Source organism: Manis pentadactyla, chromosome 1 (genome assembly GCF_030020395.1).
Source record: "Manis pentadactyla isolate mManPen7 chromosome 1, mManPen7.hap1, whole genome shotgun sequence".
NCBI classification, from domain to species: Eukaryota; Metazoa; Chordata; class Mammalia; order Pholidota; family Manidae; genus Manis; species Manis pentadactyla.
This window is the reverse complement of record NC_080019.1, coordinates 93,433,151-93,447,115: the sequence shown is the minus strand read 5'-3', so window position 1 is coordinate 93,447,115 and position 13,965 is coordinate 93,433,151. Positions and strand designations below refer to the sequence as shown.

The window sequence follows — 13,965 nt, the reverse complement described above, 5'->3', positions numbered from 1 at the left end:
CTAATTTCTTTTTCTCATGTCAGTGTTATATACTTCACAGCAACGTGCTCCAACGAAATTGCAAATGTGCAGAAAAGTGTTCCAGGCCACTTCCTCTGAACTGCCTTCCCACCTGTGCAGCCCACCCAGCAACTGTTATCATTTCCTCTTCTGCCTGGCTAACAAAGCTCAAAGCTTCTAGATGGTCATGACCTCCAGAGGAGACTTTGCTCCTCCCTCTGCAGACTCAGGATGAACTATTTTGGGTCATCGTGGTGATAGCGTTCCCGTGCAGTCATTGACTTAGGCATGGACAAAATTCTGGCCTACGAGATGTAAGGGATAGTTTCTAGGAAGGTTTTCCTTAGGTGTTTAGAACACAAGACAGGTATAGTTTTTTTTTTATGGCTCTGGATGTAGTTATATAAAGACTTTGAAGTCATTGAGCTCCTGATCAACCAAACCTGGAAGCACACACTTCCAGGCCTTTTGTTATGTGAGACACTAAATCTCCCTAGTGTTTAAGCTATTTCGACCTGAGTTTTTTATCACTTGTAACCAAAAACTTCCAAGTAATGTGCCATCTAGATATCCAGCTACATTACTCCACCTGTATGTAGCATAAGCCTCTGACAATGGACATAGAAGACAAAACCAATCTGTAAAAACTGGAAGAGGATATTCCCTTTATTGCCAAACTAGCGCTTTACAAAGCGGAGCTATTATTGATCATCTGGAAACAATTCTATCCTTGGTAGGTATTACCTTGTATCTCCTTGTTTTGAGATGAGTACTTCACCCACAGATTCAATAAACTTATTTAATGGGGGCAAGGAAGGAAGGAGATTTTTGACTACCGTAATCTTACTGATTTAGAAATGGGAACAACTTAATCCCAATTTATCTCTCTTGAGGCCAGACTAAGAGAAATAGGCTTAAACCGAAGGGACCACCTAGTTCACATACAAAGAGAAGTTTCCTGAGAGAAAAGATTACAGAGAAAAAAATTCTCCAGGGACAACACAGAATCTCCTTGATGAAAGTCTTTAAAAATAGATTATTCATGTAGCTGTGATGCCTTAGGCACTATATTTGGAATATATGACAATTCAAGATCCTTGCCAGGCCTAGCTAAAGAGAAAAATTTATCTTCTTACTAAACAGAAATATAGAAAAACATCTTAATATTAAAATCAAAGAGAAGTAAAAACTTTCTTACCCCAAACTCTGGGACAGTCATATTCATTATATACCTATGCAAACCAGTTGTTACAGCAAATTCACCTGATTAGTCCTAGGGAGCAAAAAGGCCAACAGTATGACGGGAAAAACCTCCCATGTCTCAATTTCCATAAAATATTGACACCGTCAATAAGAGACTTATTTGGCCAGAAAATGTCCACTGACTAATTTAACTTAAGTTCATTAATTTAATTAAAAAGAGAAATGAAAGCATTTACTAGATTAAAAAGAAATGGTATATACTTATCAGAATAAAACAGTTTCTGCCCTATGGTAATTCAATAACAAAGAGAATATGGTTTTTAAATGTTTTTAGGTTAAATGTTTTACTATCCAAGAGTACCACTGGATATAGACTGAAATACAACTTGTAATATTTAAGATTTATTGGTATAGGGCAATAAATCCCCACTCATATTTATAATGACTGAAACCTAGAATATTAACTTTGAAAAGCAAATGCACATAAATATTCACTTCTTCAGGGAAGTCCTCATGGTTTCTGACATGATATGCAATGGATAACTGGTCTTTGGTTTAGCAACCAAGACACATGGACTACCTGTTAGCTGCTCATAAGGGAGCAGAGCAAGGAGGGCAAAAATGATGAATGGTAGGTATATGGTAAAGAATGTAAGTCTCAAAAATACAGCTTACTGTTAAGGTGTCTTTCACTTTTGTACAAATTAGAAAAAGACACCCTTTCCATATGATTATAGACCCAGAGATGCCTACTGTGGGGAGCAAGCAGTTCTTTTGTACACATTAGGAAATGGTGTTTCTCCATCTGTATTGTTATACGCTGTATACCTTACACCATTAAATGCAGTGTCCCCAAACTTTCCTTCAGGAATTCTGTGTCCAGTAGCACACAGCATCCCTTGTCTTCTAGGAATGGAGTAAAGTAAGTCTCATTATAAACAGACTCAACTACTAAAGCCCTCCCTCATTCTAGTAAAGTTTGAAGAATCTAAGATTCTGTTAAATTGGGCTCTATTCTCATTAAACAGAGAAAGAGAATAAAAATTCCCCAGAGAGATCAAGGGATCAAAATTTATAGCTTTGTTTCTCAGAAGTGAAGTATTAGATCTTCACTTTTTAACCGTAACTTTTCATAGCACAGATTTCAACTTTATTGAAAGGATATCAGCTTATAAGTATGCATGATTTTTGTGTACATGAATATTTACTGAAAATGCTTTGTACTTTTTAAGGGAGGACCTAAACTATAAAAGGTACTATAAAATGTCATTACTATTTTTAAAATAATGGCTTCCTTTGTTTACTTAAATTTTGCCTTTGAATATTTATATCAAAAACAGTTATAACTAGCCACCACCAAAGCCTGAGCTTGTAAGGTTTGACTAAGAGAATAATATGTAGCATTCTGGAATGAAAATGCAAGACTAGCATCTCTCAACTAAACATACCAACTTAGTATCATAAACAAATGAGAAAATAATATCTGGCTGTTTAAAATTACCAGTTCTTCACATATTAGTAAATTCTTTTAGTCCTGGAAAAAAAAAAAAAGAGCCAATGCTTCAGTATAAAGAGAAATTTTGCAAACACGTACACACCCCTACATACTTATCCTAAAGTCAGGCCTTTGATGACTTTGAAATAAAACATAAATCATTTTTGTTTATTGCAAATAGCTATGTTAATGCCACTATAACTTCTATGAAAGACTTTCATGAGCCAACAGGCAAAAAGCTAGAGATTCACTGTAGTGGGACACACAGATTCTGCCAGCAAAGACAGGGAGTGAATGAGACCAGCTGAATGTGAGTCGCTGCCTGCTCTGACTTCTGACCCCATTTTTTTTTAATGCAGGACTTTCTTAGGTAATTATGAGATTAACATACCAGATGTCCAGCCTAGAGTTTTCAGGAAAAAGCATCACATCACAGGAACACAGCCATCAGAGGCAAACGAAAAACTCCCAGTCCCACTCAGCAACATGAGAAGATCAAGTAGTGTCTACCTAACAATGCTGTCCACACTTATTGCCCATATTATGAGATCTGTACAGCTTCAACCAGAAACTGAAAGCAGAGCCTTTGTAGACATAAAGCTGAAAGTGTGAATCTTAGTTTCAAATCCCAGTTTGAACTGTGAGAGACCTTGGGCAAATTACTTAACTAGTCAGTGCCTCAATTTCTGCATATATAAAATGGGAATATACAGTACCTACCTCAAAAACTGTTACAATAATTGAAATTAGATAATATATATAAAGTACTTTAAACACTGCCTGGCATACTATACATTTCAATAAATGTCAGTCATTATTATATTACCAATAATGGTGGTTTCTTTATTGCTCCTCTGATCCAGAAATCTCATTTCTGAAAATCACTGGATAGATAATCCAAACTACAGTAGCAGCAAAACAAAATTTATTACGATATTATTTACAATGATAAAAGAGTAAAGGAAGCTAAATGTATACCAATAAGAAAGCACTTGAGTAATTTATCAACTATTCATTCAGTAAATATTATTCCTCAATAAAAATAAATTAGAAATATACTAGAGAATTATGAAGCGAAATGACTATGTGTTTCTAGGCTTATACAAGGTAAAAACCCAAAAATTCCAACTATATATACATTACTATAACAATGTAAACATATTTAAAATGAGTATTTTAAAAGATTAGCAAATAATATACCAAAATCATAACAGTGGATTTGACAGGATAATGAGATTTGGAGTGATTCTGTTTTCTTTTCTATACCACCTATCTTGTAGTCATATTACTTCTGTATTTTAAAATTAACTCATTTTTTTAAAATGTTTAACTTGCCACAGATTTACTTTAATGTACATTAAGTACAATTATTAAAATAGTAATAAAAGGTAAACCTGAAAAATGCATTACTGAAGTTATTACAAATCAAAATAGAAATTAAGAATAAAGCAAAGGCTGCAAATATTAATACTCAACATAAAAATATTACTTTTGAGGGGTTTCTTTTCTTCCAGGTGTATTTCCTTGCTTTTTTAATTGAGGTATAATTGACATATGACATTATATTAGTTTCATATCTATAGCATAATGATTTGACATTTGTATGTATTGTAAAATGATCACCAAAATAAATATAGTTAACATCCTTCATCATACATAGTTGCAAAATTTTTTTCCTTATGATGAGAACGTTTAACATTTACTCTCTTAGCAACTTTCAAATACACAGTAGAGTATCATTAACTATAGTCATCATGTTGTACATTACATCCCCAATTTATTTGATAACTGGAATCTGGACCTTTTGGCTCACCCATTTCACACTCATCCCCAGCCCATTGCCTCTGGCAACCACCAATCTATTCTCTGTATCTAGGAGTTAGTTTTTTTTAATGTTACTTCATTTAAAACTAAGTCCTTTATGAATTATATGTCTATATTCAAAGTGGACAGAGCTCAGGGACCACTTACATCTAAGACTGAATGATACACATATTACCTATTTTAAAATTGGTATCAGGGAAATTAAATCATTTAAGAGAAATGAAGACATTGTACTGTCTTTTGAGTCTTGGAAGAACTATACCTTGCAACAAAACCTAAACTATTCCTGGTAAAAAAGTAAAATCACACACATGAAAAGATGCTCCACATCGCTAGTCATCAGAGAAATGCAAACTAAAACCACAATGAGATATGACCTCATACCAGTAAGGATTTCCACCATCCAAAAGACAAATAACAACAAATGTTGGGGAGGTTGCGGAGAAAGGGGAAGCCTCCTACACTGCTGGTGGGAATGCAAATTAGTTCAACCATTGTGGAAAGCAGTATGGAGGTTCCTCAAAAAGCTCAAAATAGAAATACCATTTGACCCAGGAATTCCACTTTTAGGAATTTACCCTAAGAGTACAGCAGCCCAGTTTGAAAAAGACAGATGCACCCCTATGTTTATCGCAGCACTATTTACAATAGCCAAAAAATGTAAGCAACCTAAGTGTCCATCAGTAGATGAATGGATAAAGAAGATGTGGTACATATACACAATGGAATCTTATTCAGCCATAAGAAGAAAACAAATCCTACCATTTGCAACAACATGGATGGAGCTGGAGGATATTATGCTCAGTGAAATAAGCCAGGCGGAGAAAGACAAGGACCAAATGATTTAACTCATATGTGGAGTATAAGAACAAAGAAAAAACTGAAGGAACAAAACAGCAGCAGAATCACAGAACCCAAGAATGGACTAACAGTTACCGAAGGGAAAGGGACTGTGGACAATGGGTGGGAAGGGAGGGATAAGAGCAGGGTGGAAGAAAGGGGGCATTACGATTAGCATGTATAATGTGGGGGGGCACACAGGGAGGGCTGTGCAACACAGAGAAGACAAGTAGTGATTCTACAGCATCTTATTACGCTGATGGACAGTGACTGTAATGGGAGTTGTAGGGGGGACTTGGTGAAGGGGGGAATCTAGTAAACATGATGTTCCTCATGTAATTGTAGATTAATGATACCAAAAAAAAAAAGTAAAATCACAATAAATGCCCTCATTTGCATAAATCAGGAATTCTATATAATGTGCACTTTCATTGTTTTAAATAGATAAGGTATGACAGAAATAATGTTTTACAAATCAGGGAGCTAAATGTTAATGAACATTTTGTAAATCCCAGAAAATGTCTAAATATAAGGAAGAAAGGAAACACACTATTGTCCAAATTTGTTCTTCCATCCAACTGCCCTCTTTCATGTTATGGTGCCACACTGGGAACCCTGACAGCAGTCTCACCACTTCGGAGGGTTCCCACCCACACCTTTCCCTCTTTCAGCAATGGCCCTAGCCCCTGAGTGTCACCTCACTGCTTTGGCCCAGGCTTCCCAACTGACACCCACTCCCCACCTTCTATTTGTTCATTCACATCAATCCTCTATGCAGGATTCTAGATAAACAGGATTACTAAAGCATGGATCATATGCTATTCCTTTGCTCCAAAATACCCATTGGCTGCCTGTTATCTACCACACACAGCCCGGCTCCTTGCAAGGCCTTCCATAGCAGTACTGACAACAGTTAGGCAGCATCTCCCACTCTCCTCACCTGTGTGTACTGTAAATCCCAGGCTGAGGTCCCAGCACATTGGTGTATCTTGTCATTGTAAGTATGTCAAATACCAAAACTTGTGAATTATTTGCTTATTCAACTAAGCTAGAAAAGATTCAGGTTTATTTCTATACTGCTTTCTTCTCATTAGAAATGGGGATGGGATTTCTGCTAGAATATCAGGAAGAGCCTGTAACTCTGAGTTCCCCATGGAAGTGTATTACACAGGAAATCCTATCTGTCATGTGAATCTTATCTGCCACACAGTGGAAAGCTGCTCCAAACCTGGGCTCCTCAAGGAATGGAGTCACTAGAAGTACCTTCCACCTGCAAGGGAATAAGCAGCCGGCCTTGCTTCAAAGTATAGTCAACGATTAATTGTAAAAGCCACCTTTCTGCTCATAAAAAGCAAGGGAATGGGGACAGAAGGACTCTAGAGGCAACCAGAGACTAGAAAAGGTACCTTTCAGAATCATTCTACTCCATCAAGATGGACACAACTTCTTAGCAGGCTGGAGGCCAAGAATTTCATTTTACAGACTTTCTATTCACAGGGCTGATATGAAGCTTCTTTTTTAAATAAATTTGTTTAACTTAAAAAATAGTCAATCTAAAAAATAACAGTAAGTATATCAAAACAGAGAGTACTCAAAAATGGAAAAAACAATGACTGGGCTTCTAGAATGACAGCAATTGGGGAAAGCCTACTCTAACCAAACGGGCTACTTGCTTTCCTTTCAACTGTGCCTGCATTTTACTTCCTCTATACCATTTTCACACATTTTCTTCCACCTGTAATGTCATCTTCTCATCCTCCCTCCACCCTATCTCTACCTACTGAAATGCTAGGGTATAATCAAATGTCAGTTCCTCTTCAAAATTATTCAAGACTCCTAAAGTTCCCCCAGTCAGGCCATCACCCTCTTATGGGTGGTCCAAATGCATCCTGTAGCTGTGCCATTTTTTAAAAACTCATCTCACAAAGCAAATGGACTATTGCCTGAGGGCGGAGAATGCGTTGATTCATTTTTGGGAATCACAGAAAGCATTTCCACATGTGGAGACTACAGAAAATGTTGGCTCTGTTCAGAAGATGCACCAGGATAAGCAGTCAAAATCCTACATTCACCTACAAAGAGGTTCTTAAGCACAGGAGAGGGAAACGTCCCTTTTATTCTGGCAGAAATGTCAAAGTGCCATTTTAAATAAAAATAATCTGAATTTTTTCCTTAAATCATAAGGCATTTGTCCACACTAAATCCACAGGCCTCCCATACCTCAGTAATGTAGGATCACAACATTTAATAACAGTAGCTGTAACATCTGAAAAAGCTTAAAATTCATTGTGCCACTCATTATTTATTCAGAACTATATCTTATTTCAGAAAGGATCCAATGAAACATACATAAATACTTAAACCCAACAAGATAAAATGATATATCTCAAAGGAGAAAGTGGAAAATGGGACAAAGGAAAACTGAAAATAGGAAAGATGAGCTGTCCTGGGAGCGAGCTTCATGTACCAAATTCATGTATTCTATAAAATTTTGCACATTTGCTAGAGGTAGGCCAGAGGTTTGGCTTTAACACCTCTAGCAGCCACCAAACACAAGACGATCCAATCAGTTAAATGATTCAACCTCCTTAAAATAAAAACAAAAAGCTATCAGAGAACTGTCTCTCCCTTGGTCCTCATAAAGAACATACTATATAATGTAACAAATAGCAGCCTAAACAATATCCTTGCAGTTGATTTACCTATCAAAGAGCTTTCCAAGACCATTCGTCATAACAACCGTCATAGGCAATGACGAGTCAATAAAAGCAAATGATGGAAAAGAAGGCATCAGGTCAAGGAAGCGATCCAGGTACACAGTTCTCTGCAGGTCTAGATTTATCAGAAATACATTTTATTCTATGTAGACTAACTTAAAATCCAGAGGTTTCATCCTCTTATCTTTGAAATTATAAACAAAACTTAATGCACATTGTCCATTTTTCTGGGCAATATGTAGTTTAATAACACCCTCAAGAGAAGCACATTAAGCAAGAAAAGTTAAGGACCACTGATCTAAAAAATCAGTCTGTACATATCCTTTAAGCAACACTCCATAACCAGCTTCTCTTCTGAGCTTCTAAGAAGTACTGAGCCTCAAGACTGCAGCCCTGACAATTATCTGAAGTACCGCTTCTCTCTGATGTGAGGTGTGGAACTCTAAGCTACACCCACTGGCCAAGTTATGTGTCAACTGTATGATACAACATTATATGACCTCTAATACAGTAATGTCCATAAGCATAACAATCTGTTTATCTAGATAGGTTTCAGCCAAGAACACTAACAGAGTTGCCTCAAAGAATTGGTGATATTTCTCAGAGATAATGTAAGAAGAGAAGAAAAGAAAAAAAAAATCACCTTTTGCCTATGGATAAAATTAGAGATAAGCACAAAAAAAAACTGTTTTCTTAGATAAACATTTTTTCATTTTAAAAATACCTGTTCCACATCAACTGATACAATCTGAGCTATATTTTTACCTTTTTGTTGTTTTAATCTTTTGTTATACAGCATAACAGTCATTGTCATTGCTTTAGCCACACACACACACACACACCCCACCCGCATAGTCAACCATCCACCATAGTACCATTTTTTAAATGTCTCAAGGTCCCAAGGGCATCAAGTGAGAAAGCTGGCCTATAGGACCACCAAGACAAGGCTCTTTAAGATCTCACCCATCTAAAAGTTGCAGCCATCCAGAGTCTCAGCCTAAGTCCAGGGACGTATCTTTATCAAAATACACAGTTGAATAGACTCCAGAAATAACTCATGCTAACCCAATTCATAAGAGACTGAATGCAAATCAGAATACCAATTTATCAATTAATGACAGAGATTATTCCTTTTCACTAATCAGAAAATTTGCACATGAAGCTAGGATGCTTCTTTCCCATTGCTAGGATACCTAGAATCTTGAACTAATAATCAATTCACCAGACATCACAAAGAGACAGAGAGCTTGGGAGATACCTAATGAGTTACCCATATAGATCATGCACCTTTCTAGTGCTCAGACTTGACCTGTGGCTTTCCAAGTACCCTTGGATACTGTTGTGCTAACGCTGTCGGTTTCTCTATCTCTAAGCTCTCTTCCACATCCTTCTCTCCATTTTCTAGGCAGGATATATAATACGACTGATGAGGGGGCACCTAACATGCATTATGATCCCTATTTTTCAGATTAAAAACTCCCAGATACAGTTGATTAAACAACTTGTCCATGGTTATAGCTAGTATAGGTAGATTGGAGATTCAAAGACAGATCTCAAGCCAAAACCTATGCTTTTAACCTTGCGGTAAATTATGTCTTTAAGGTATCTTTCCTTGGGCCTCCCACCTTCCAGTCTGATTAAATGCTCCTCCCCAGTAGTCCCCTGACACCCTAAGAATATGACTATAATTTTTGTTATATAGGTCTGTCTCTCTCATTACACTGAAATTTTCTGAAGATGGGAATCATGTCTCATTCACCTATGTATCCCCAGTGTACTCACTGTCTCATATTTAGGTAAATATGCAAATGAATTGCCCTGTAGTTTAATATAAAGAACACCAAACTGAAGGCCTTGACTGGCAGTGTAGCCTTTAGAAAGGTCACAATTCCTCCAACCATCAACAAGCATTTCATCTAAAAAAATGGAATGAAATGTATATATAAGGTGGCATAGGTTCCTTCAGGACCTAAACAGCACTATCATTGCAGATGGGCCCTGGTTTTTTGTAACCTACCTTATTAATCTGAATTATCAGAAATAAAATTAAACTCCTCATTTATCTTCTGTACCACTCTACAGACAGCATATATATAAATAACAGGGAGTTCAGAAAAAGCTTCCTCTTTTCTGAAAGGACATAACTTACCATCCCTAAATCCGGGGAAAGGAAATCCCGGGGCAAAATACCCCTAAAAACCAAAATCAGTCAAAGGGAGAAATATAGTTTAAAACCCGTTTATTGCTCCCAAACTGCAGTCCCAGCTGTCTTCTCTGCTCAAGCAGCAACCACCGGCCCTCCCCCTCACCTCTCAGGTACAGATAAGCCCTCGGTTGCCCAGGTAATTACCCACTGATATGGAGATGAACTTCTCCACCCTTGAGGAAAGATGCAAATGCACTAAAGCCACACTTGTTTACACCTCTGAACGCCTGTTGATATGCAGAAGTGCCAAAGCCAGGCGAGATATTCTGGAAATGTTTCAATTTTACCCACACCATCTATACCAAAATCAAACAGTGGCACCCTCCTCTGGTGAATGTTAAAGAAGCTAAACAACACAAAAGACAATAATTAGATGGTACAATTTTCTCTCAATGTGAGAAAAAGCAAGAAATGACCTAATATTATTTATTATCACATACCAAGTAGCAACTAAATACTCTTTTTATAGCATTTTCCTTATTTCTCCCTAAAACAAGCCAAAATGAATGAAATGCCTAGACGGTAGAACAATTATTCTATTTTTAAGGGTACTGATAACATTCATTATTTTGCAAACAGGCTTTTTAATGTAAGGCACAATGAAAAGCATTTTATAGTTTGGCTAACAATTATCATCTTCTACTTTATTATTTTAAACTTTAATAAAAGCCCTATACATGTAAAATACTTCTGGTTTAAAAAAAGCATTTATTATGCCCCTTTTTGGGGTGGTACATTTACAAGAAGATAGCATTGGATTGGAAATTTTTCAAACTGAAATCTGTTTCAGTCTGCAACTTTTCTGTTTTAGAATTATCAACTTAAATGAAATTTTAAAATACCAATTCACTTACACATGCAGGCTCAAAACATGCCAACACAGCCCACCTAAACACAACCCAAAGTTTCACCACATCAATATTACATCCTGACCTTTAAATTAAAAATGAAATTGTGCTTTCTAGGACCAGAGGCAGATTATCATCTGCCAACAATTTTAATGTAAAAATATATAGTAAATATAAGCATTATTAGATGACTTACAATGGTCCAGGCATATAAAAGGAAAGTATAAACATTCTGAGTCAAATCAAGAAAACAAATCAGTCATTGTATTGGCAACCTTGTCATTCAGTTATGTTTTTACCCAACTGGAGAGCATCTCTTTCAAGTAACTTCACATCTAGGAGCCCCACACTACCCAAGTAGTGAGCTACAACATTACAACCAGTGAGGAAACTTTATTTTGAAAGACAGAACATAGGGCTGGGGGTGGGAGGTATAAAATAGGAAAAACTGAGTTCAGTTCTACCAAATAAATTCTCCAACTAACTTTGTCATTCCTGGCAAACTTGGTGCTACAGACAAACAGATACAGTCAGTCTCCTGGAAAGATTAGCAGAGTGGTGGATGAAGTGACACTGAATCAAAGAGAGAATGCAGATAAGATAACCAATTGAAAGCATTCTCAGTGTTCACCCAAAACAAAGGCAAACAACAAGCAAGGCTTTAAAGAGAAAGCCGTCCTCCACAGTCCACCCAGACACCAGAAGGGCCAAGTAGAGAGCGCGGGGGGGAAGCCGGGTGGGAGCACGGAGGTGTGGAGGGAGGCGGAAATGGTGTGGAAGCGGTGGCGAAGGAGGGGTGGGAGGCTGCAAGAGTAAGAAAGTATGCTGGGGGTTATAAAAGTGCAGCAATCAAACTCTGTTAAAAACTGCCAGATTTAGAGGGATGGCGTAGCTGGCCTGGTGCTCTTTGCCACTCACTTCGCCTGGACAAATGCCCAAGAACCAGAGCCAACCCTCGCCCCGACCTCCAGGAATCTGAGCCCAAGCGCGAGATCAGGGTGCCGCAGAAATGCGGCAGAGGGACCTGAAGCGGCCTCTAACCTCATCTCTTGCTCCCAGATGAACACCGAATAAAGGAGTTTAGAAGCAGGAGACGTCTGTGCCCCCACGCTGACTAGGGTGCAGGGGCGAGATCTGGGCACCGCTGCCTCTGCGGGCAACGCCACCTCTGCAAAGGCCAGAAGCATCTACGTCCCGCTCCGCGATCCAGCTGAAGACAAGCTGCCTGCGAAGCGCTGCTGTCTACTAGCCCACTGCACTTGCCAAGTTAATGGAGTTAAGAAGTGCGGGGCTGCCCCTCGCGTTCCGCCTCAGGGCAAAGGCGATGAGGAGCAGTCACAGCTTCCTTCATTCTCACAGAGCCCTCCCTGACTCAGCTCTGCAGATCTTGACTCTATTCCCTAATAAGAATCAAAGATACTTTATTCCTTCTTTGAGCCTGTCTCGTTTTCAAACTCTAGAACAGGGGCATTGAGGCACCGGGCCGAAGTTCACTGTAGAAACCATTAACTCTCCCCGCAAAACTAGCAGTCATTTGCTGGGTTCCGGCCTTGGGAAACCAGTGAGGCATGAATTGTGAGGCATGAATTGGCTGTATGACCCTCCCTCCCCTAAATTGGACCTTCAGCCCCAAGAGGTCTGAATCAAGCAGTGTTTTTGGCAACTTGAGCCGCATTTGGAACTAGCGGCTTTGTCCAGCCGGACACCAGGTCATCACCATGACCCTCGCACCCAGTTCCTACCCTGCTGCGCACACAACGTCCTGCTGTTTACGCACATACTCATTCAAACAAAGCCCCAGACAACTCCTACCTGGCCCCCGTGCCCGTCGAAGATCCCGAAGATGGACGGGTGCGTCTTGTTGGTTAGGTCAGTGAGAACTTCGAAGCGGTCCTCCATGTGGTCTCTCCTGCCCTGGATGGAATACACGGCCACGTTGTGGCTCTTGAACTCCCAGGTCTTGGAAAACTCGGCCTCCAGCACGTCAAGACCCCCGAGCCGATCGTTCTGCATGATCTCGGCCACCTTGCCCTTCACCATCTTCACGGCGTCCCGGCTGGACTTCACGATGGTCTTTACCTCGTCTGTGTGGAAGAAGTAACTCCACAGCGCCAAGCTGATGCACAGCAGGAAGAGCGTCTCCGGTCTCAGCAAGAAGTAGCGCATGATGCGACCCAGCAGAGACAGCAAAGTCATTGTATCCTCTATCATTTATTATCGCTAGAGTCCCAACCACCAGCAGCGATGCGCTCCCCGAAGGCTCGCCGGGTCCCGGAGCACTGCGGGGATGGCCCGCGGGGAGGGAGGTGGAGCAGCAGCCGAGGGCCGGGGGAGGAGGCTAGCCAAGCCGGGCGGGAGGCGGACGAGCAGGCTGCTCCGAGCCCGCGCCACGAACGGAGGCAGTATCCCTTTTGTTCCCGGCCTCGTCAGCCGGCAGGCCCGCTCCCTGCGCACCCGCGCCTGTGCCCGCGAACCGCGCCGCCACCCTTCCCTGAGCCCCTTTGTGAGGCTGTGGCCGAAACGGCGGCGGTGGCAGCAGGAGCTGCCGCCGGGGGTGCCGAGGCTGGGCAAGAGGAATCAAGTTAAAGTTGCGCCTGGCAGATCTGCCGCGGTGGGCGGGAGAGTTCGGGGCTCTGGCGACCGCGCAGCCCCTCCGCGGGTGCCCTCTCGCCGCTCCCGGGAACGATCAGCAGGTGAGGAGGCGAGGAGCGGAGAGACCAGCGGGCAAGGGATGCACGTCCCCTCGGCCGCCGTTGCAGGGGAGCGCAGAGTCGGCCGAGCGCTCCGGTTCCTCTAGACACCCCGCGATCGGGGGGTCCAGAGGACAAAAGT

General features: G+C 40.3%; 1 protein-coding gene across 1 annotated transcript in view; it reads right to left on the bottom strand.

The window, feature by feature from the left end:
- PPM1L (protein phosphatase, Mg2+/Mn2+ dependent 1L) overlaps positions 1-13,354 on the bottom strand; it is a 285,551-nt gene extending 272,197 nt beyond the window's left edge. Inside the window, exon 1 of the mRNA XM_057499713.1 lies at positions 12,946-13,354. Within this exon, the coding sequence (XP_057355696.1) occupies positions 12,946-13,344 (399 nt within the window). The 5' untranslated portion in view covers positions 13,345-13,354. The remainder of the gene's footprint in view (positions 1-12,945) is intronic.
- Positions 13,355-13,965: the final 611 nt, after the last annotated feature.